At 35.0% G+C, this 24,279-nt stretch overlaps 2 protein-coding genes across 2 annotated transcripts; one reads left to right on the top strand and one right to left on the bottom strand.

Annotated features, from left to right (window-relative positions):
* The first annotated feature begins 12,920 nt into the window (after positions 1-12,920).
* Positions 12,921-18,551, top strand: LOC142520621 (putative LRR receptor-like serine/threonine-protein kinase At1g14390). The gene is made up of 7 exons (XM_075623675.1): positions 12,921-14,426; positions 16,737-16,867; positions 17,185-17,431; positions 17,521-17,705; positions 17,823-17,875; positions 17,978-18,086; positions 18,167-18,551. Exons 1-7 carry the CDS (start codon positions 13,184-13,186, stop codon positions 18,422-18,424), a joined length of 2,226 nt encoding a protein of 741 aa, XP_075479790.1. The 5' UTR covers positions 12,921-13,183; the 3' UTR covers positions 18,425-18,551.
* An 86-nt stretch (positions 18,552-18,637) lies between these two features.
* Positions 18,638-21,322, bottom strand: LOC142520622 (SNF1-related protein kinase regulatory subunit gamma-1-like). The gene is made up of 6 exons (XM_075623676.1): positions 21,072-21,322; positions 20,515-20,691; positions 19,933-20,375; positions 19,354-19,620; positions 19,098-19,270; positions 18,638-19,013 (listed from the first exon to the last, which is right to left on the bottom strand). The coding sequence occupies exons 2-6, from the start codon at positions 20,681-20,683 to the stop codon at positions 18,731-18,733; spliced, it is 1,335 nt and encodes a 444-aa protein (XP_075479791.1). The 5' UTR covers positions 20,684-20,691; positions 21,072-21,322; the 3' UTR covers positions 18,638-18,730.
* Between the last annotated feature and the right edge of the window lie 2,957 nt (positions 21,323-24,279).

The following is a 24,279-nucleotide window of genomic DNA, read 5'->3' as shown; positions in this document are numbered from 1 at the left end:
GGACCACTAACTCGACCCGGGTGCAAAATGATCATTTTTCCCCTGGAAACCCTAATTAACCTTTTTACCACTGGACATCAAAATTTCGACCCGAAGTCAACCGAACTCTTTAAAACACCTCAAAAAATATTTATAATTATTTCCTAGACGTAAACTCGAGCCCATTCAATAGCTTATACGATTCATTTTAAAATTTGGACCAGGGTCCCGGTTTTAACTCGAATCAACCCGAAATTCAACCATACTTTTCCCAACTTAAACCATGACTTGAAACTACATGACTAGCCCTTAAAACCGTTGTTTCAAACCACCTAAGACCCTCAAAAATGACCATACAGCTGCTTGAAAAATTTTGCACTTGCACCCACCAAAACCTATTGCACCTATCCTTCAAATAATCGACCCTAGCCCAAACTCGACCGGACCAGCCCCGAACAAGACCACCCTAGGACCAAGACCAATTTGTGTACCCTCTCCTGGACTGACAAACCCATGCCTACAGCCCCCCATGCACGTGGACTTGTACGGTTCTACCAACAACACACGCGAGTCTCGTAATCGAGCCACAACTTCCCCGATCTACCCTCGGCTCGCAACCAGCCATGCATGAACCTCCTTAGACCACGGATTGGACCCACCAAGTTCTGCACCACGGCCGAGTTCAGCCCTTCATGGCCGTGCCCTTCTCTTCCCTTCACCCGATCATCCAATCATCACTAGCACCCAAATGATCCGATCGGCTCTCCCAATAGATCGACCCCTATCCTACTCCAGCCCCTTGACGCCTCAGACCACATGTACAGCCCTTAAAACCGATGGTTTAGCAGCCACTTACGCAAACAAATCAAGAACGTGAGTTACACGTAAAGGAGTGTGTATATTTCTATCAAAATCGTATAAAACCTACACAACATGATAATGTTGGAGATTTAATGAAATAAACATCTAAATCATGTGATTAAATCCATATATCACAACACGCCAGGAATTCATGTTGAATTATCAGAAAATATGAATAACAGTAAACACGTACCAGAATCTATTGATTGATCTAGCGTTAGAGTTATGGATCTTCCAAGGCAACAGAGAATCGACCACCTTATACTTGCCTTTGATGGGAGAATGAGAGAGATCTAGAATACGTGTGCCGTATGTATTATGTGTTGTGTTCTTTCTGTCTTGGGGATCATAACCTTATATAACCTTAGCAGTCTTCAACCCATCATAGAAGACCTAATTGGGCTGAGTTTCTACACATAAGGTGGACCATACCAATTTATTTAACACTTTGGAAATCCATAATTAATTAGACCACAAAATAATTCCAACAATCTTTCACTTGGGCCACATAAGTTATCCGGATATTGTACATGCAAAAACTGGATTGAGCTCTTGCTATTTAAACCAAAATATTTCTTAACAATCTGGTCTATCAATTACACAAATATTGAACCAAAGCAGTCATCGCTACATTTAAAATCACTAGACCCATCAATGAACACAATATTAGCATAATCAATAACATAGATCAAGTATGGATGTGTAGCATGGAAATACATAAATGTGATCCCAGAATAAAACTTACATTTCCAACTGGTCCTCCTAATGACTCAAAGAGTCCAATAACAGACTTTCAACCAAATGTTAAACCGCAATGAAAGTCATCACTTTATTTCAGAGTAATTCAAATAAACCTTAGTCTGTACAGAAACTCAAATCATGTCAAATGAGTCAATGCTTAAACCGAATACTAACTCCCACTGTACAGGCATATTAACTACATAGACAACACCAATGTGTGTCACATGCCCAAAAAATCTTGGGTGGCCAACCCATGACAATTTCATCCGCAATTATAGAGTTTGCAATAACATGCTCAATTGACACACAATCACTCTGAATTATTTCCTTCTAACTAGAAACTTTATGTCAATATCTTTTGACTTTGACAAGTTTCAGTTGTTCTTTAAATATAATATAGCAGCTTTATTCACAATTGATCCTCAGTGGTTTCTTAGACCAATGATCATTACCGGTGATAAAATTCCGCAACTTTATTCGGAGTCCAAATATCCAACTATTTCCAAATGTCAGATTTCCGATCTGTGAGCATAAAATCTTTTATGTACCGCATAACCCGATTAATAATCCAATGTCGGGTTTCTTAAATATCTGCCCAACATTCTAATGATGTTCACAATATCTAAACAATATTCTCTATAAATCCGAATGAGATTACCACATGATAAAATTTATACCACCACATATGTACACATAAACATCAATATATTCTTCTCAATGTTGATTTTTCAATTTACTCACTCCCACTAAAGTCAACATACGAAATTAATTTGCATTTAATTTCAAAATTTCATGCATGCATAATTTCAATGTCATTTAAAATATTGATGTTCAATTTATCAAGCTTATCAATCAAAGAACTCATATCTAACATATTTGAATTTCGAAAAACTGAAAATACCACATAGATAAAGGAAAAACTTGATTTGTCTAATTATGAAACTAAAATCAAATTTCATTTTTCAAATTCAAAAACAGAAAATAAAAATCTCAGTTCCTAAATAAAGTTTTAAAAAAAAAACACCAACAGTTTTATTTTCATTTTCCATAAGATGTATCTTTCATCATCAGTTGACAACCGGCTCCTTAGGCAACCCTTTCTTTACACGCCAATTAGCGTATTTGGGACAATCCTTCTTCACATGCCCATCAGTCCTTTTGCAAAAGAAACAAGTGATCATTTTAGCTTGTTTCTGTTGCTCCATATGATGTGAAGTCCCACAGTTTCCTTCTTTATTGCTCCATTTTCTTTTCTTATTGATGCAATTACATTGATAGTTAAATGCCAAGTGAGTACTTTCAATCATATCTTGTTTCAATCTCTCCTCCTCCTGAACGCACTGCGCAATAAGCTCATTCAAAGTCTACTTTTCCTTCTGGGTATTATAACTTAATTTGAATTGATTAAATTGCGCAGGCAGAGAGATCAAGACAAAATGCACGACTATGTCTTCCGACAATTACAACTTGAATGCTTTTAGTCGAGTCACAAGATTTGACATTTCCATTATGTACTCCCTTATGTTCCTTTTCTCTTTGTACCACATTGAGACAAGTTTATTCAGAATAGTACTTGTCTCGACCTTTTCGTTTGCAGCGAAACGATCTGCTATTTGAGTAAGGAACTTTTTGGCATCATTTTCTTCAGGAATTGCACCCCTTATAGTATCTGGAATGGAATGTTTCATAATCATCAGACTCATACGATTTGATCGCTCCCACTTTTCCAAAGAACCATTTTGATCAGCAATTCCTGAACTGGTCAAAAGTGTGGGGCGATCTTCCCTTAGCGCATAGTCCAAATCCATGCAGCCGAGCACTATCATAACATGCTCTTTTCATTTCTTGAAGTTTGACCCATTAAGCACTGGAATGTTATTCAGATTGGCAGATATAGAAGATGCTATAACAAAATAGAACAAAAAACTCACAATAAAATATAGTCCATGCATATATTTAAATTAAATAAATCACAAAATATAAGCATGCTGGTGGTGGGCCCATAAAAAAAATACCTAGTACAATATTGATATTTAGTCTTTAAACAAAAATAACAATTTGTAAGTGATACACTTAAACATCTTGGTTATTAAATATTGATAATAAATCCGACCAACAATATGCCTTTCTTTGGTGCGACAATTGCATGCATGGATAAATCCGAAATTATCACATATTTAGTACCACATATTGTGCTAAAATTTGGCCAGAAAATGACATTCCTTTGGGCCGATCATTTTTCCGCATAAATTTAACACAATTTAATATCATATAATGTGTCTACAATCTGGCAAGAAAATAATATTCCTTTGGGCCGATTAATTTCTGCATAGTTTCGACATGCTTTAAGACCACATAATTATGTGCTTATAATCTGGCCAAAAAATAAACTTCCTTTGGGCCGATTATTTTCTGTATAGATATAAACACAATTTTTTTAAAGTCTGCAATCTGGCCAAAAAATAGTCTTTCTTTGGGCCGGCTATTTTTCGCATAGATATAAATGCACTTGAAAGGATATATTGAATCTAAAATCTGGCCAGAAAATAAGCTTCCTTTGGGCCGATTAGTTTCCGCATAGATCTAGATGCACTTTAAAATCATCTATTGTGTTTGCAATTTGGCCAAAAAATAATCTTCCTTTGGGCCGGCTATTTTTCGCATAAATTGAAACACAATTTATTTTGAACTTTAACAATATCTACATATCTCAAAAAATCACTTTTTTAACATGTAATTTAAATTTAACCAAATTTGAGATACAAGATATCAACTTAACTTAAAATTTTCACAAGAAAATTTAATTTACCTTAATTGGGCCAAATAAAGCATAGAGACCAAATATTCAAAAAATAAAATATTTGCACCTTATAATTATTCATCTACAAATATTTTATCGAAATAAACAAAGACGATAAAATAATGAATAATTTCATATTAATTTTATTTCATGCAATTAAATCTTGAAATGGTCTAATGTAATTTAACAAATCAGAATTGCGGAAGTCAAAATTTGATAAAAGAATAAAATTCTTGATTTTAAAATTTGGACAACCAAACAAGGCCTTAAATTCAACCCAAAAATCAATCCCAAAATTCGAAACCCTAGCCCTAACCCCAAAACCGGCGCCACCACCTCCTCCGGCGATATCAGTCGGCGGCGACCATGACCCAGGATCGCATTACCATCGCCGAACACTGCCTTACCATCTCAGACCACGAAGATGCTAGAATTCGATCGAAATCTTCAAAAACAAATGGATGGAATTCGCGCGTGTATAGTACCGAGATTCAGTGGTAAATTCGATCATGATGCTGGGGTTTTCGATCAATAAATGGTTCTAATATGGGTGCCAGATGATGGGCAAGAAAACACCCATATAATCGCCGTCGGAAAATGGCCGGAGAACGTCCGATTTGCCTAAAATCCGGTAGCTCTTCCCAATTTTGAAAAAATCGAATTTTCGATTTTATTTTATTATTATTATTTTTTTATTCGAAAATTAATCTGAATTTTGGGTCTTAAATTTGAAAATACTAGATCCAAAGAACATGAATTTATTCAGATCCAAATTCAGAAAATTAAAAAAAAAAAAAAAAAAGAAGAAGATATGAATCCAAAACCTTATATAACCTTAGCAGTCTTCAACACATCATAGAAGACCTAATTGGGCTGGGTTTCTATACATAAGGTGGACCATACCAATTTATTTAATACTTTGTAAACCCATAATTAATTAGATCATTTTATTGGGCTCTTTATTAGATAACTTATCCATGTATAATTAATTAAATTATGTGAGCCCACAAAATAATTCCAACAGATACATCTAATATTTCTCGTGCAAAAACATACAAACCAACATATATTGACGTGAATGATGAGAAAAACGAGATATATGCATGCCTTTGCGTATTTACGCTCGAAACCTTTGGGATATTCGCGTAGAACTTGCACCAGAGAGACGGAGAAAGAATTCTTTGAAAAACTTTGAAGAATTTCGAAGTGAAAGGCTGTAGTTTTCGAAAATGCTGCTGCTAGAAAATGAGGGGCAGCCGAAATGTTTAGAGGTAGGTTTAGGGTTTTTGATGGTAGGTTTAATATAATATTTAATGTATAATGGGCCTTTAATTAAAAATAATGGGGTTAAGTAAAATTTGGGCCCATTATGCATTAAATAATAACATTAAGCCCAAAAAAACTCTTAAAAAATATTTCGTTTAGGTAAGTTTTTGAAAATATTGTCTGAACCCTAGAAAAGTCTCACTTGTTAAAATTTGCGTACCAGTTCAAAATATGACCCGACGAGTAAAAATACCCTACCGAGGCCCATTTTCGAAAATCACCTTTAATTACACCATATATTAAATAATTAAAAAAGAATTATTTAATAAAAATATTTTTTTCTTAACTGTCTCCGGTCTCCATTCCTCATTCGAGCGTGGGATACTACTAAAATCTCTAATATAAGAAACCTTAACAATCCATGAAATAAACATCTATCTATGCAATAATCATGCATTTAATATATTAAAATAATTAAACACATATTTTAATAAAACCCTAGATTGCATGCAGTCAGCACGTAGTTCGAATTTTCTAGACCTTACACCAAAATTCCCACTTTCAGAAGAAATATCTTGGTTTCGAGTCTCACATAAATGAGCTTATGTTTACTTTATTAGTAGTCGGTTGTAATTGGTAATTTGATTATATTTTTGAATTATTTGTGATAGATTCTATGATACTGATTGATTGTTCTATGTTGAATAATGAGTATTGTAAAAAGTGTTTTTAAAAACGGATTGGATTGACTGATACGATCCTAAAGAAGTCGTAAGTACGGTTTAGACACCGGTCAGAACCAGTCGAACCAATATTAAACTGGTTACCCCTTCTTTTTAATTTTTTTTGTTGAAAAATTAATTTATTATTTAGAAATCTTAAATTTAATATATGGTTATATATACATGATTATTTGGAATTTGGTTGTTAAAAATATTATGTTAGTAATATTATAGTTTATTTAATCTTTTGTTTTGTTTTAAAAATTATGTATAACTATAATTGGTATTCTGAATATATTTATATAGCTATTTATTTTTTAAACTTTATAAGTATATTTTTTAATCTATTTATATGCATATTTTAGGTTTAAAATTTAAATATATGTTATTCATTATATTATATTAATATCTATATAATATAACAGTGTTATGGTTCGACCATTCATTTAAACAGGTCCGATCAGTAGACTATTTTTTAAAGTAAATCGATTCGATTACGAAAACATTGACATAAACCACTTAACAAAATTTATTAAACTTCGAGTTTGAACACCTAATCACTCGGTCCCCTTGCTGGCTTGTCCGTTTCAGCTATATTTTGTATGGGCTCTATTTCGAGGCCCATTGGAATTCAATAAATTGGGCCAGACCATCATTAGAAATGGGCCTACGTGACATACTATATCCAAGCCTGTTCTTCGATATTTTTCTGTTTGGTACTGCGAATTCAAAGAGTGGCAAGATTGTTAGGGTTCCACAAACGCTTGTTATAGTAAAAATTTACCATTATTAACAAGCCGATAATATTTTTTTTTATTTTTTTAATCGTGATTGATACCCATAGATGAGCCCGCTAGGGTTAGGGTCAAACTGGATGTGGGACCCCTGACTCATCCCCAACTGAGGTGGAAGGCTCGTCAAGGGCCCAGGTACCCTCCAATAAATATCACGTTTTAGTGTTCAGTTGATTCATCCATTATATTATTTTTCAGCAGCACCCTTAGCTGCTCTCTACTTATATTCTCAGTCTCTGACTTGAGCTTCGGAGGGACTATGCCGAGACACTCTCATGGCCCCTTCTAACGGTCTTATTCGTGATTTCAGAATTAGAGCAATTTCAAAATATGCGTCTGGACTAGTGATCTTTACAGAAATCGGACCCTAAATTTTCCGTGAGTATCAGTGATATTTGAGCTTCACCCGACTAATCCCTCGTGTTTGTAATTGTCGATGGTTCGAAGGCAGTCTCAGTCTACATAATTGTCCTAGGCAAAATCGCACCAATTGAGTCTTCTTTCAAAATACCTCGATCCACAATATTATAAAGCAAAGACTATAGAGAGAAAATCGAAATTTTGTATATAGAAACATATCGGGTCCAAATTCCGAGTAGAAAATATATTCATATATTTGGTTCGAAATTCCGTGATTTTTTTATTTAATATAATCCATTTTCAATATTAGTCTTCAAAGTCAAAAAAAAAATTAATAATATTGATTGTTTCCCAACTATATGATTGTCATAATTACACATTTGACAATGTAAGCTTTTTCGCTTGGACAATCCAATCCTAATAATTAATGCATGTAGCTACGTTATTTATAATACGAAAACCATTCGACAAAATTGTGTAGAAAATTATATTAATTACTTGTATAATTATTTTACATGCGTACTTAATTATTACACACGCACAAAATAATAAATGTACGCAATATTTTTTTTCCTCTTACATACTTTGCTAGTTACATGTAAATATTCGACGCAGCTTGAATCGTGTAACGGGATGGGATGGGATGGGATGGTGATGATATATAATACATGAATAAAATGTATTTTAGTACATGATGACGATTTAGATTATGATTAAAATTGACTTTTTAGTTAGATCATATATCACTTGAATCATTTCAATAGTTCATGCATCAATTTGTCCATCTAAAAATAGTTTTTGTACCAAAATATTTTTATTCTATAATATGTGTTAGGATTGTTAATGTATTTTAGAGGAGTAAATAAACACTTTAAAATTTTACAAGAGGTTTTTGAAACATCCCTTACTTTTTAACTTTAAAATCATACTAAATTTTTTTTTGTAGTCATAAATCATGAACTTCGAACCCTCATTTAAAATCTAACTCAGCATTTAAACATCCAAAAATTAATTTAACATTTAAAAATCTTAAGTGCATAAAATTTCATAAGTCGTCAATTAACAAAAATCTTACGTTAACTTTTAACGTGATCAAAACTAAACTTCAAAATAAAGCATAAATATCTCTAAATAAATTATTCTCAAAATTTTTATTCAAAACTTCAATTATCAAGCTAATGCGAAAATAAGTGTCCATCAGGAGTGTACTGCCGAGCTCGATCCACTCAAGCGTCAGCCTCTCCCTCAATATCATCCTCACCTACAACCATCCAAACCTAGTGAGTTTAATGACTCAGCAAGTTCTAACCATGAGTAACAAATAATACATATACAGCCATATGCATAAAAATCATACTTTTATTTAAAATAGCTAGCGTAAATTTATAAACATAAATAAATTATAAATCATTTAATTCTAAAGCTTTCCATAATCATATGTCATTTCGGGTGAAGTTTAATCCTTGAAAGTGAATAGCCGTAGTCATATCATGTGGCCGACTGATCAGTCTTAGCTCACCGTTGCGCATGGAGATGGGCACTAGGCACCGCCGTAAATGGAATATATTCGTTGGGCTCTCTCTGGGACCTTTTCTTGTTAACGGGCTCCCTCTGGGGCCATCTCCCTCACGATAATATTTTTCTTTCCTATTTATTCATAAAATATCGTGTCTTTCCAAATTTAAAAAATAACATTTTAACATGAAAAATCGTATAGCTTTAGCATAAATAATAAACTATCATGTTTTCATCATAAATGTTTTAAATATCATTTAACGTGTTTTATGATTCTTTCGGACACTGCTAGACCTTTCGAACTACCCGGGACGTAAAATGATCATTTTACCCCTAGACCCCAAAATCCTTGATTTTGACTTTATCTTACTTTTATCGACTCGAGCCTATCCCAAATCATCATATAAGCTTAAAAATTGATTTATAATATTTTTCTTAGACGTAAACCCGAGCCTTTCGATTTATTGACTTAATTACTAAATCGTGAAGCGTTTTAATCTCGAATTAAATAAAAACTTAATCAATTCTTCTCAAACTTTAAACATAAACTTTTCATACCTAAACTAACCTCATGAACCATGAATCAACCTCTGTGGACCACGGTTCGAACCACTTTCTTTTCTATGCCCCAAAACCGAGCCCAAGTCATAAACCAAGCCACGCTCTCGTCAAACACCAAGCCACCCTCGAGCCACCTAGGACCAGACCCTCACCAGTACCTCCTAGACCCTTCCTGACCTAGCCTAGCCCAGCGCATCAGCCCCTAGCCCAAAGCCAAGCCGTGCGCTCCTCTCTTTTAATTACCTAGATCGCTGCCCTATCCAAACCAAGCCACCACGGACCACGGCTGCACCAGACCAAGCCTCAACCCGAACCATCATCCCTAGACCATATTGGACCAGCCTAACCTGCCCTAACCGAGCCGTGCACCCTTCCTTCATAATCAAGCCGTGCGCGAGCCCTAGTTCTTCCTAGGGCTCCTCCTCGCCCTAGCCACGAGTCCATCCTCATGGACTCCTCCTAGCCTCTAGCCCAGCCGCACTCAGGGCCTGAACCAAGCCCCAGGCACTGTCTCCCCCTAAATTGAATTGTGATAGAATAGACAAAGTAAATAAAATAAAATTCCAAGAATCACACTATGAGTTGACGAGCTAGACAGGGTTTTGGTTCTATAATTTGTAAAAATATCACATTAGAGTAAAAATATCGATTTTAATGCAATAAAATAGGATAATATCAGCGTCATGTCAATACTCAGCAATAAAAAAATTATTGCAGTAAGATAAAATTTTGACCAATCTACCACATGAATTTTAGAATTTTCTCAATTAAATTTTATACACATCATATTGACTGTAAATTCCTTTTTTAATGTTCTTTAACTTAGAATATATATTATTTTTAATAATTTGGTAACGAAAAAGAAAGAGACAATTCGTGAAACTAAAAATTTCATCACATAACTTGGCCTAATTAATTAGGATTCCGATGCTTTAATCAGTCAAATATGATTTTAGTGCAATAAATTATTTGGTTTGTTTGCACTTTTAAATCGTTTTTCGTCATGCTGATGATATAATACTGGTCGTTATTGATATAGTATCAAATATTTTTGACATTACTTATTTAAGTACTCGGACAAAGAAAAAAAATATTAAAATAAAATCGAATTTTAACAAATGACATGACCAAAAATCTCTATAAATCAATTTATAGGATGCTTTCTGTATTTCTGCCCCGCGCAATCGTGGTTCTATAACTCGAGCAATTATTTCAAATACACAAAAACTCATATAAGAATGTCTTACAGATCAATTTTATGAAATAAATTTCTTATAAGACTCGATTCATGAATAAATAATTTTTTATGTCATAAGTATTATATTTCAGTTAAAATATGGATCGAATCGATATGTCTTAAAAATGTAAATACATAAAACTGTCTGACATGATTCACACTCTTTCATTATACATATACAGACACTTGTATATTTAATGCTTGTATTCATCTAACTTGTCTTCAAATTTAGAACAAAATGTTGAGTTTATTTATTTTGCTCTCCATATTCACTAATATTCTCCCACATTTCTACAAGTGTGATTCCATAGTGTCTTGAACGAATCTATTCATTTGCATATTGCACCTAAACATTCCAATATTGATTTAATGCTCTATTTTATATTTATATATATTCATCAATAATATACAAATATTTAAAAAAAATGTGTGACATAACATCTAGATAATACAATGAGATGAAAAATTATGCTAAGAAATTATCCGTCAAACAATATCTAATATCATATCAACAACACGATAATTTGTCGACTAAATAATTGATTTTGTCAATACGAACGGCAAATTACCTTCTATTTATAAATCACGTCCGATTTTACATTATTTTTATTTTATAATTTATTTTTAAATTTCAAGAGCCCCGAAAAGTTTTGAATTTTTGGGTGTAATAATTTGATCAACTAATTTGTTCGATTATTCACCAATTTATAGATAGAATCAATACGGCAACCATTTAATTTCAATTAAATGTGACAAATAAGCCTAGAAAGCACACGTGCTACTTTGATGCACACAGCGTATTAATTTCAATCAATTGTGAAAATTAACCAAAGAAAATGACACGTGTGCACATCGTAATAACAAAGTCATGTTGAAAAAAGACCATTTGACAACAAATCATTCCGTTAATGATGCTAAAAAGAATCGTCTTGTGTACAGAACTAAGATCACAAGTTCGATTCATGTTGATTGCAAAAAGTGAAATTATTGAGAAAGAGATTGTTGATGTATAATAATTGTCATTTATTGTTAGAGCAATCGAAACGCCGCGGTTGAGCTGTTGTAGAAATTAAAAGATTTGACTTCGTGTTACTTAGAATACCAAAATTATGTGGTTAATTTTAAATCAGTTTTTGGATATCAAAGGGACCTCTCCAGAAAATAATTTTAATGTTCGTCTTGCTTAGAATACAAAACTTACATGGTTAATTTTGTATTTTTTTCCCTTAAAATCTAATAATGAGATTGAATAACAGTAGGTAATCTCCTAATATTAACCCCGAATTGCTATATTGCATTTATTTTATTTGATATTTTATCATGAGCAGGTATCTTGTGAGACGACATCATTAATCTTTATCTGTGATACGGGTCAATCCTAACGATTCACAATAGAAAGTAATACTCTTAACATAAAGTAATACTTTTTCATGAATGACACAAGTAAGAGATCCGTATCACAAAATACGACCAATGAAACTATCTCTCACAAATTTTTATCTTTTTATCAAACAAAAGACTATTTTCTAAAATATGTTTGGGCCATCACATATGCCATGCAGAACGGGTCAAAGAAGACGCTTTGAATTAAGGGTTACGTTGACTTGAACATCAAGACCGTCCATTGCAGGCGAAATCGACGGTTCAATAACCATCGCCATTTAATATCGACTTTCACGTAGCACAGAGGCAGGTTATTGGTATGAACACCAAGAAAAACAGAGCACCAACTAGTCTCGTCACAATACTCAGAAAACCCGCATTTACAAAATTCTCTAACTTTAGATACATGATAGCGAACATATATTCTCACGTCGTTAAAAAAATTATAATTATAATATAATGTATCTATTGGACTAGGCTCGTGCAAATGAAAATGTGTAAAAGTTATTACAAGCTTCACGTATAAAATGTTATTATTTGTTCTTGTTTTACGCAAATGATCGATCCCAATTGCTAAAAAATCCATTAAAATAAGTCGAGAGAAACTACAGAAGATGATATTGCATATCATAGGTGTTAAATCTCATTGTACAACTTAGAAGTTGGGCTAGAACATTAAAGGCAAAAAGGAGGTACTATATTCCCCAAAGTCCCACAAATCATTAATTTCACTCAGTTCCTCGGAACTTTTTTACACAAAATCAAGACTGAATTCTTCTCATTACTTTAACCTTATTTATTATATATATATATATATTTATATTCATGTGAGATTTGAAGTCTCTTTTTCTCATGATTTTCAAGGATTTTCATCGGATTTTCTTGAAATAACTCCTCTTCCAACCTTCTAGTCAAAACCTCTTCACTAAAACTCTGAATTTCGTCAGCTTGATACTCCATAACAATGGAGGATTCATGGATGCACTTCAGATTCTTGGTTTCTTCTTTGATTTTCTTGCTTTCGTTTCCAGTTTCAAATTCCCAACTGGCTCAAACAGAAACCAGAATCCTCTTCCAAATCCAGCAGCTTCTCGAATACCCACCAGTTCTTCAACAATGGAACAACTGGACGAACTTCTGTTTTCTTCCACAGAACCCTTCTCTTACAATTACCTGTTCGGACGATCATGTAACCGAATTAACCATAGTCGGCAACAGAAGCTCCCCTTTTCAAAATCCCCGGCTCTCCCCTTCGAACTTTGCGGTTTCTGATCAGACTCTTTCTGCTAAATTCTCACTGGATTCGTTCTTCACCGTGTTGACTAAACTCTCTGGTTTACAGAAACTTTCACTGGTTTCTTTGGGATTGTGGGGACCATTGCCTCCAAAAATCAACCGGTTTCGATCCCTTGTAGTGTTGAATATCAGCTCAAATTTCATATACGGAAGCATCCCGGGATCGGTATCCACTTACCAGGGCTTGAAAAGTCTTGTTCTGAGAAAAAATCTGCTCAATGGGAGTGTTCCAGATCTAAGTAGCTTGTCGGTTCTTGAAAACCTGGATTTGAGCAGCAATTTTCTTGGACCCGGATTCCCATCTCTAGGATTCAATCTAGTGTCCATTTCAGTGGCAAACAACTCCTTCAGATCTGAAATCCCTCAAGATTCCAACAAAATGATCAGACTCCAAGTGCTCGACGCGTCATCAAACAAACTCATCGGGCCAATCCCTTCTTTCCTGTTCTCCCTTCCATCCATCCAATACATCGAACTCGCAAGAAACCAGTTCACCGGAGCACTCGCGGCGGATACTTCCTGCAGCGCAAACCTAACTTTCGTGGACATCTCGAACAACCTTTTGATCGGGAAGCTGCCCTCTTGCTTCGCGCCAAATGCAGGAAACAAGACGGTGATCATCGTGTTCAATTGTCTGGCGAACACAACATCGAAATACCAACGCCCTTCCTCTTTCTGCCGGAAAGATGCATTGGCAGTTCAGCCGCCGGCGAGAAACGGGAAGCAGGAATCGACTCTGAAACTCGGGATTGTCTTTGGGATAATCGGGGGAGTTGTGGGGATCTTGGTGGCAATTGGGTTCTTGATTCTTGTGATCTTGAAAAGAGCACAGAGAAGAAGATGGGGCGGCAAGAACAGATGCGACAGCTTCGTGATCGAGAAAACTTCAGTTCGCGGGTCTCCCATCAGAAGTAAGTTTTCTAATAAATATCTTTTAATTTTCTTTCAATTTCTTAGAAACATGATGATAATTCTCATTTTATTTTTTTCTATATTTATTTTATTTATATATATACCATATGTTATTATGTATATTCATTTTATTATATGATCATTGTACATTTTTTTATGTTTTTTTTATCTATATTTATTTGACGAGTTTCTTTAATGTTTGGTTTTTTTTTTTTGTTTGAGTTGAGAGCCAAATTTGTTATAGTTACATCTTGAAAAGTAGGTCTCTTGTGAGACGGTTTCATGAATCTTTATCTGTGAGACGAGTCAACCCTACCGATATTCACAATAAAAAATAATATTTTTTCTTAGATGACCCAAATAAGAGATATGTCTCACAAAATACGACCCATGAAACCGTCTCACACAAATTTTTGTTTAGATTTATAATTATAATTTTTTATATGCAGTGTATATTGTGACTAATTATAATGTGACTAATTATAATTAGATATTTATATTTTGAGTGGTCCATATTTTCCCAGTTGTCTTATTTTCTTTATTCTGCACATATACGTATGTTAGAGACATTTTTTTTTTCGAAAAAAACCAAGATATATAATATTAAACCAAATCTGGTCTAATTACGTACGAAATTAAAATAGGAGAGGGGGACACTCTTTGTAGCAAACCAGACATAGAAGCAGCTTCCCTAGCAAGAGCGAGTGTGGGTAGGGATGTAAATGAACCAAATCATTTGTGAGCTATTCGAAGCTCGATTCGATAAAAGTTCGTTTGAGCTCGTTTAATGAGGCTCGTTAAAATAAACAAACCAAGTTCAAGCTCTACAATATTCTGCTCGTTAGCTTGTGAACACGTTCGTTAGTAAATTCATAAGAAATATCTTAGATGAAAAATAATAATTTTGATATTTAATTTATTGATTTAACACATTAATTATGAAATATATAGAAAAACTTATTAAATTTATTTATTAAAATAAATTGACAAATTTTAATAAGAATATTATATTTTTTTCTAAATGTATAATTTATTTTTTTAATGAATTTAATGAATATTTAAATGTACAATTCATATTTATTGAGTTCGTTTAGGTTCGATAAAAGCTTGAACATGCTCGTGAGCCATGAATATATTCGTTAAATAAAGCTCGAGCTCGATTCGATTATAAAAAAGTCAAGCTCAAACATTCAAGAGTTCGGCTCTCGATTACATCCCTAAGCGTGGGCAGCCTTATTCGCTACTCTAAAAAAAAAATGAGACGAAGAAAATTTCTTAACTAGGAATTTCAATCTTCTACAATTAAGCCTACTGGAGGTTTTTTCTACCGTCGAAGCCCAAGTTGAGGTGAAATCAAGCAACCCACCGAAGCATGAGTACCCTTTAGCCATTGATGTGCTCCATTGATTGTCTTGTCATTCCATACAACATCATTCTTATTTTGCCAAATACACCATAGAACTTGCTGCTCACATTGTTGAACTAAGTTATTCCACCACATTGACAAAGAATATGTTCCATTACGCTCCTCCCCCACATCCATTCGTCGTCTCTTTCGACTCGGCTTAATGGAATAGAAAGAATAAGTTGCTGGTCTCTCTCTGACGACTAAACTTTCAAAACATCCAAATCCCAATCTTCATTATCTGAGATCCGTAGAGAATCCACCGTAGTTGTGATCATTTCTGGGTTGTTCCCTGACTCAATAAAAGGGGTGTAACTTATCAGGTAACCAGGGGTCATATATCATGGTTTTCATGTGATTACAAGTACTCTTTTCTTGATCATATATAGGATTCGCCATAATTTGCATGAGTAGTCAATTGACCTAAATTTTTTTGAAAAAGAAGTTTGAAACATTCGTATACTATAAGAATGATGGATGAGTCAATTAGCAATTAGTATGCTAATTTCAAACTTCTTTTTCATGGGATTCCCTACATAAAATATTATCGGGCGTGAACTAATTAGATTTTATCTTCAAAGATATTCAAGGTAAGAACTGAATGTTTCCATCATACTAGTTTTTGTTTCCCGGTTCCTCGTTATTTAGTTGGTGCATTTATTATTTGGTTTGATATTTAATGGAATTGAGATCATTAATATGTGTAGTATACTCTCCAAGTACAATAATCATACAATGTTCAGAATTATATGAGAAAAAATACATTTTGTTGTGAATTAAAAATCTTTAAACATACGTCGCTTATAGTCAATCTAGTATCAAGATCTTAAGTTTGAGACGATGTCTGAAAGAAAAATATATTACAATCAATATGGCATGTGAGAATGTGATTGCATTTATTCAGGGCATGTGCCACCACCAATGCGGATGACATCACTAGGACTCCCACCTTATCACATCTTCACACTAGAGGAAATGGAAGAGGCAACAAACAACTTTGATCCATCTGGTTTGGTAGAAGGATCACAAGGCCAGGTAAAATACATTATTCGTCTTCAATGTATGGAGATATTCAAGCATACTTGAAAAAACTCGAATATCGCTCGAGGAGCGTACCAAAGTATCCCTTCTCGCCCCCTCGAATTCTTGGAAGAGTCGAACGATTATCGTGAAGCCATCTAGAATGAGCTAGATAACTCATTTTTGCTTCACAAGCAATTGTGGAGTGGTCCAAGTATAATTTTATACTTTAATAAAGTGGGAAATATATATAATCTTGACTTACGTAAGAAATCACTTTTCTTATACAATACCTTTATACGGTATATGTGACTGGGGAATCATTTTCACAGCTCTACAAAGGGTGGCTTAGGGATGGATCAGCAGTCCTAGTGAAGCGCCTAAAACTGAAACAGAAGCATTCATCACAAGCTCTGCAGCAGCACATGGAGACGGTCATATCGAAGCGAAGGCATCGTCATCTGGTGAGCGTTCTGGGGCACTGTATCGTAACGTACCAGGACCATCCCAAAACAGCTAGCACAGTGTTTATTGTGATTGAGAATATTGCATGTGGTTCATTAAAAGATCATGTTACAGGTATAGGACTTTTGCCTTTTTAAGAAACTTCATTCACTCGTGTCTGAATCTTAGAATAGATGAGCACTTGATGACTTCATTTCTGGCAGATTGGAGGAAAAGGGATGCCATGAAATGGCCACAGAGAATGGCTCTCACACTGGGGATTGCGAGAGGGATACAGTACTTGCACACCGGAGACATCCATGGAAACGACCTGAAAATCAACAATGTCTTGTTGGATGAGACCTTAACCGCGAAAATAAGCAGCTATAACATAAACTTACCTTCTAAGGTGTGTTTCTTTTACATCCCACCTGACAGCATTGAAAGCAACGGTATTTTAAGTAGCATTTTAAAGCATAAAACAGAGCAATTTTTCTTTCTGTAATCTGATATATTCTTGAAACAGGTTGGTGGAGAAAGCCCTCCAGATGGACAAGTTCACTCAAATCAATCAAACAGGTAACTTATTCAAATTTCATGTATATTTTTTTATCCCCTTCCCACAAAGACACTGTGACCGACACGTATTTATTTACTCGCAAGCATGGCATATATCTGCAGTGAAAATCCAGAAAAAGAAGACATTTATCAGCTAGGAGTGATCCTACTTCAAGTTATCATTGGCAGATCTATAGATTCTCAAACTGAAATAGATGACCTGAAATTTCAGGTAATATAACTTTCGCTCCGAAACTTTTGTTCCATTTCCCTCATACTTCATCTAGCGTTTCTTAAATTTCTGAGCTACAGCTCGAAAGGAGCTTAGCCGAATCGCCGTCAAAACTACGCGATATGATCGACCCCTCCATACGTGGAACGTTTGCATACGAGTCGCTGAAAACAATGGTGCAGATCACCTTAAACTGCCTGTGTAAAGATCCAAGCGTGCGCCCAACCATAGAGGATGTGCTTTGGCATATGCAATACTCGGTTCAAGTTCAAGAAGGGTGTACAAATAGTGGAAATCTAAGCGGAAACCTTAGTGGAAATCTTAGCACAAAGTTGTAAACCGATGCTGCAGTGTTAGTAATTAGTTTTTATCTGTTTCTTGCATGTTCAAGTTCAAGAAGGGTGTACAAATAGTGGAAATCTAAGCGGAAACCTTAGTGGAAATCTTAGCACAAAGTTGTAAACCGATGCTGCAGTGTTAGTTTTTATCTGTTTCTTACATCATAAAATGAATGTCTTTATGAATCAAATTATTCAATGACCAACTAAAAATGGACTTGAAAAGATAAAACATTGGTATTAATAGACAGAAGCCTGAAGATTACAAACTGGAAGAACAATGTATTCATTCACTGCTTTAAGACATCACTTGTTCAATATTTCTTTAGCAGCAAATCCAAAGTAATCATCGAAGAAGTTTTGAGGTTCTGTGATAAAACACGAAATAACATCTCTCAGCGTAATTACCCCGATAACTTCATTGTCAAGGCCTGAAATGACGTAGATTCTATAAACCGCCATGGTTGCGAGTGTGTCTATTACAGAACCAAGGGTTGAATCGGGCTTGCATGTTATAGGTGTCGCAGTCTTCCCAATGTTGTCGGTAGCCGACGCAATAGTAGTGATGAAGTCCTTGGCAGTGAGCTCCCTACAATTCACATGTAAATGAGTTGTTCTACAATGAAAGACCAGCCCCATATAATTCAGGTCAAAAAGTTTCTATAAATTCTACCGGAAACTTGCAAACAGCTCAGGTCTGAGTAACAAGAATCGAATATCTCTGATGCTAACATTGCCAATGATTTTCCTGTTCGGTCCCTCAACAACTGGAAGACCTCCAATCTGTTTATCTTTCATTTTCTTGAATGCTTCTAGGATTAATTCATCGCTTTGCACACTTACAACCTGATCGATGCATTTTAGGAAAAAGGTCAGCTCGAGCGCAATGTAAGCAGACTGAAAATCAGTTTATTAATATGAGCAGTAACCTGATCTGAAGACATGAAAGGAAGTCCCAGAGCAGATATAGGATGAGAAGTGATGCCGTCGAACCAGTCTCTGCCTTTGCATTCTTGGAGACCATGTATAACAGCCGATTGAGTTATGAAGTTCTTGACAGTCGGGCTGCCCATTTCAATAACAGGTACGTTCCGAAGCCTATATTTTGAAAGCAACAGCAAGACACTCAACATTGAACTGTCTGTCGCCACAGGAACAAAAGGCGCCCATCGATAGGATTTCAAGATCGAACTCACCTGTAAAATATAACCCTATATTAAACCGTCTCCCAACTTGTTAAAATACAAAACTACTATTGAACTACCTCCTTCAAGCTCGATTCCGAAAAGTAGTCCCCAAAATGATACCAGTACGCACAAAATTTATATAATTTGAGTTAGGCATATCTTTTACTTCTAGCTACGCGTTGCTTTTGACAGATGCGACTTATGCATAAAGAGGCTCTTTAAGGTACACATAATTCAACCTTTTATGAAAGGTGGATTCTAACAAATTATTTTGGTGATTCATCTCTATCATAGAGAGTTATAAAGCCATTGAATTTTTACCATGCTCGACTTGAAAGGCTCTTCGTTAAGTAGAACCTTGTAAAAATCTTCTCCTAGCTTATTTGCAGCTGTCGGTGCATCTTTTCCCATTCCTTTATCTGCAGCCATACCTCCCGCCACGGCCGCACCAACGGCAGCTGCAGTCAATCCAGCAACGGCAAGAGGACCCGTCGCCCCAAATGCTAGTGCTCCAAGACCACCAGCAGCACCGGTACCAATCCCTGCAGCAGCGGCCGAGCTAGCAGCCAGGGCAGCGGCAGCAATTTCTGCACTCTGTAGCACCCAAAGAACGATGGCCGAGTAATCCACGATTCCCAGATACCTTTCCCTCCAATCCTTGCTGTTCTTGGCATCAGGATTCACTACGGGAGCCGACAAAATGTTGGATTCCGACAGTATTTTGACAGCATCAAGAACCGTAGTGTCTGCTACAATCTCAATAACTGGCAAAAATATTTCAGGGGAGATAAAATCAGAGACTACTAAATGACATCCAACATCCGGCACTCGTAAATGATGAATCAACTAGTATCCAATATGAATCAGTTGCGAAATTTTCCATCTCTTAAGGGCCATGATTACCTTTGCCTCCGGGAACTTGGGGGAACGACGAAACCGGAATATGCGCAAACGCGTATGTCAGAGACTCCTGCAATGTAGGAGACAATTTCTTTCTGCTTTGTATCGTCTCAAAGTACTCATCGCAGCTCTGAACATTACCCTCACGCTTAGATTCTTGTGCTTGAGCCATTTCTACCACTATATGTTAACACAAATGGGATCAGTTTATTCAAGGCTTCCGACAGTTTAGACTCACTCAGTTGTTCCTTCTCTCTAATCTAAATATACAAGATATGATATCTGAATCATGACATTTACATCATTACACGCGGTTACAAATTCTACCAAAGCTATATATATATATATATATAATAATAATAATAATTCGGATAATATGATTCACTCCACCAAATTAAATCTGGGATTCTTGCAGAAAAATCCATATTCGCATATGAATAACAACTAGCTTCTGATCGAAACACGTCATGAGATTAACCCGTTGACATGAATATTTTAATTTTATGATAACAGTATTAAAAAAGAAAAGCCAAGAAATCAAGCGAGAGGAGCTCGAGTACCTTTGTATGATGAAATCTTGATTCAAATCCTGAATCTGCTATTCCACTGTAGAATTTTCTTCTCAGGGTAGAAAATGAGTTGTGTTTTATGGGTTGCGCGCATGGGGAATCGGGTCTCTGCCACCTGTCACAGAATGCATGCACGTGTCAACTTTTCCTTATTTCTTTCGCTTTCTTTAAGTTTGTGCATATATATAAGTACCAGCGCCGGATGATTACGTGTATGGTCGGCGTTTTTTATATCCGTTTAATTAAGATTTATATAAAACCATATTTAATCGATTTTATAAAATTTTAAATTAAACAAAAGGGATTATGAATTATTTATAATTAAATAAAAATTAAAAAGAATCCATTGATATTTGATAAAAATTGCGTGAACATTTTATTTGATCATATATGACTTATAAACATAGATTAAAATATTTATACGGATTACAGAATTTTACAACTTATAAAAAAATATAAAATTTTAAAATTGATGTAACGCCTCGATTTGACAAATGTCACACTGTATTAACACATGCATCAAATCAAAAATATTTAATTTTAGAGTTTTTAATTTATTACTATCGAACAGAAGACATATCTTGTTTATATGAGTAATATCTATAAAACAATTAAATTCATCATTAACTGTACAGTCTCATACATACACAGTCTTGGAATCCCTCTAATTCCGATGTGAGACCAGTTCATTAATGTTTTCTTTAGCTTAAAAGCCTGCTCAAGATTCGCTCATTGTCTGTGCTACGTTTTGGCATTGACGATCATTCTCTGCTCTCATCAGCCCTAGGTGTCACACTAGTGGTTATATTTATTTGAGCTGAAATGTGATAAATAAATTCTCGATATAATCGAATTATTCGTAAAGTTCACAAATAAAAGAATACAAACTAAAAATCAGTTTAAACCATGACTAACCGAAATCAATCCAAATCATGCGGCCTTGTTCACTATAAGAAATATGATCTATCGCGATGCACTTCATGGTCAACATCGTCATATCGTATTTTGTGACGCATAATGTGCTCAGCGCCACTCAAATAGCAAATCGCCTGCGTCCATTTTCCCATATCTATTTTAGGTTATTTAACAACTAGACAAAGTTAACACTTCACGAAATGTAAGCATTTGGCGACTAGAGCACACTCAACGTCATTGATACGTAGCGGGAAATTTTTCCTCCTGCGTTCTGGGTCATTTGACAACATGACTCGGTTAACGCGTCGCAGAAAAGATAACCCTAGAGTGTCGCAAAACTGCTACATCATTCCACGACGTTTAGCAAGCGTTACGCGAAAATTTTTGATAGAAAAAGTTATTTCATTGGTACATTTCGCGACGCAGAGTACACTCAACATCGCTAAAACGGGGAGTGTCCTTTCGCAACGCGACTCATTGGCCTTTGTGCATCCCCGAAGAGTTTTTTTTACCAGTGTCAAGGAATATAAACGAGCTGAGCCTATTCACCAGCTTTTTGAACCGGCTCGAAAAATACTTAATTCGAATTCGAGCTTAACTCTACCTTAACTTATTTTGATCGATATATAGTTCGCGAGCCGATCGCGAGCTTTGATATGTTATTAATATAATATAAATATTTATTAAATAAATATATTTCGAGCATTTAATGATTCGAATAGATTGCGAGCATATTTCAATCTTTCAAGTCGAAAATTAAACCGAGCCTTTATTCGAAACAAACTCGCGAGTAGAACATTTTAAATTTTTCAAACTTTGAATTGAGCTTGATCCTGATTATATGTGTTTGAATCGGAATTCGAACATTTAATTTTTCATTATATTCAGCTCGATTCAATTCATTTACACATCTAATATTAACATCTAAACTTAATATATTTTTGTTGGAAACTTAATTTCGGAGTGACAAATTGAGCGTGTGGCAAGAAGACTGAAAGTAACTGAACTAAAAATTCATAAACTATTAAGTTGCTCGAACTGAAGATTAGTGCGTATATAATAAAAGGCAACTGAACTAAGCTAACTGAACTATGTAGTCAACTGGATGATCAGTTGAAACTGATCAGTTACACTACAGTCAGTTGAGAGCAATCAGTTAATCATATCGGCTATGTCAACTGATAAATCAGTTTTGACACGTCATCAGTTAAGGAACGTAGCTTTCAACCGACAATTGTACAAGAGCAGGCTGCAACGTATAGTGGGAACTCTGCATTTTAGAAAAGCTACAGTGTACGATTGTCAGAAGAATGTTGACGTGGCTATACAACGGATATAAAGATTCAAAATGCATTAAATTTTACCGTTGGAAGCAAATCCTATAAATAACCGAGAGATCAGCTGAAGAAAAGCAATCAAGCTACGAAAGTGTTCAAGTTAGCAAGTAGAACTATGTGCATATTCTTTCAAGTTTAAAAGCTCTCAAAAGCTCACGCTTAGTATACACATTCATAGCTTTCAGGCTATACTTTGAGCTTAAAAGCACAAACACTCATTGTTGTATTATTCGATCTTGTAGAAATCAGTTGTGCTAAGAAGTTACACATCAGTTGAGTACTGATAAATTGTATTGAAACTAAGTGTTTCAGTTTTGGCATTGTTAAGTCCAAACTGAAGTGGTTTGTACAAATCTTTTTATAGATCAGAGTCTTTTAGTAAATATCATATCTTCGAGATAGAAGGGGTGACGTTTGAGTGTTTGAAATATCTGAACATCCACAAATCTTGAGTCCCTTAATTTATGTTATATTCTATTTGTCATTCAGTTTATTTCCGCACTTTCATTAGTTAACTAATTGACATCGACAACAAGATTTCTGAATTCAGTTTATCACTAAACTGACTCTTTATTAAAAAAAGATTGTGAAAACTGTCAAGTGTTTATTCAACCTCACTTTCTAAACACTTTTTCACTCCCAACCGATCCTAACAAGTGGTATCAGAGCAGTTGAATCTTGTTCCTAAATATTCCTATCTACAAAAACTGATTACCATGTCTTCCTTCAAAAAAATTCAAATGTTTTCCAAAGAAGAATTTGACGATTTGAAGATTAGAATGCAGGCTCATCTAGCTGCACAAGATGATGATATTGGTACGTTATCACTGACAGACCCATGAAAATACTGAAAGCAAACACTGTTGTTGCCATAATGATGGTGCACCACACCACATTGAAAAGCCCAGAGAAGAATGGACAGTAGAAGACAAAAAAAAAGCCAATTT

This window comes from Primulina tabacum, chromosome 12, assembly GCF_025594145.1.
Source record: "Primulina tabacum isolate GXHZ01 chromosome 12, ASM2559414v2, whole genome shotgun sequence".
Lineage (NCBI taxonomy): Eukaryota > Viridiplantae > Streptophyta > Magnoliopsida > Lamiales > Gesneriaceae > Primulina > Primulina tabacum.
The sequence above is the reverse complement of the archived record's forward strand: the minus strand, read 5'-3'. Positions and strand labels throughout refer to the sequence as shown.

Excerpts from the sequence above, each read along its gene's own strand:
- LOC142520621 (XM_075623675.1), top strand. The coding sequence starts at position 13,184 with ATGGAGGATTCATGGATGCACTTCAGATTCTTGGTTTCTTCTTTGATT. Across the intron at positions 14,427-16,736 it reads TCGCGGGTCTCCCATCAGAA|GGCATGTGCCACCACCAATG; the intron begins GTAAGTTTTCTA and ends GCATTTATTCAG. Across the intron at positions 18,087-18,166 it reads TAGATGACCTGAAATTTCAG|CTCGAAAGGAGCTTAGCCGA; the intron begins GTAATATAACTT and ends TCTGAGCTACAG.
- LOC142520622 (XM_075623676.1), bottom strand. The coding sequence starts at position 20,683 with ATGGCTCAAGCACAAGAATCTAAGCGTGAGGGTAATGTTCAGAGCTGC. Across the intron at positions 19,271-19,353 it reads CTTTCATGTCTTCAGATCAG|GTTGTAAGTGTGCAAAGCGA; the intron begins GTTACTGCTCAT and ends TGCATCGATCAG. Across the intron at positions 19,014-19,097 it reads GAGCTGTTTGCAAGTTTCCG|GGAGCTCACTGCCAAGGACT; the intron begins GTAGAATTTATA and ends TGTGAATTGTAG.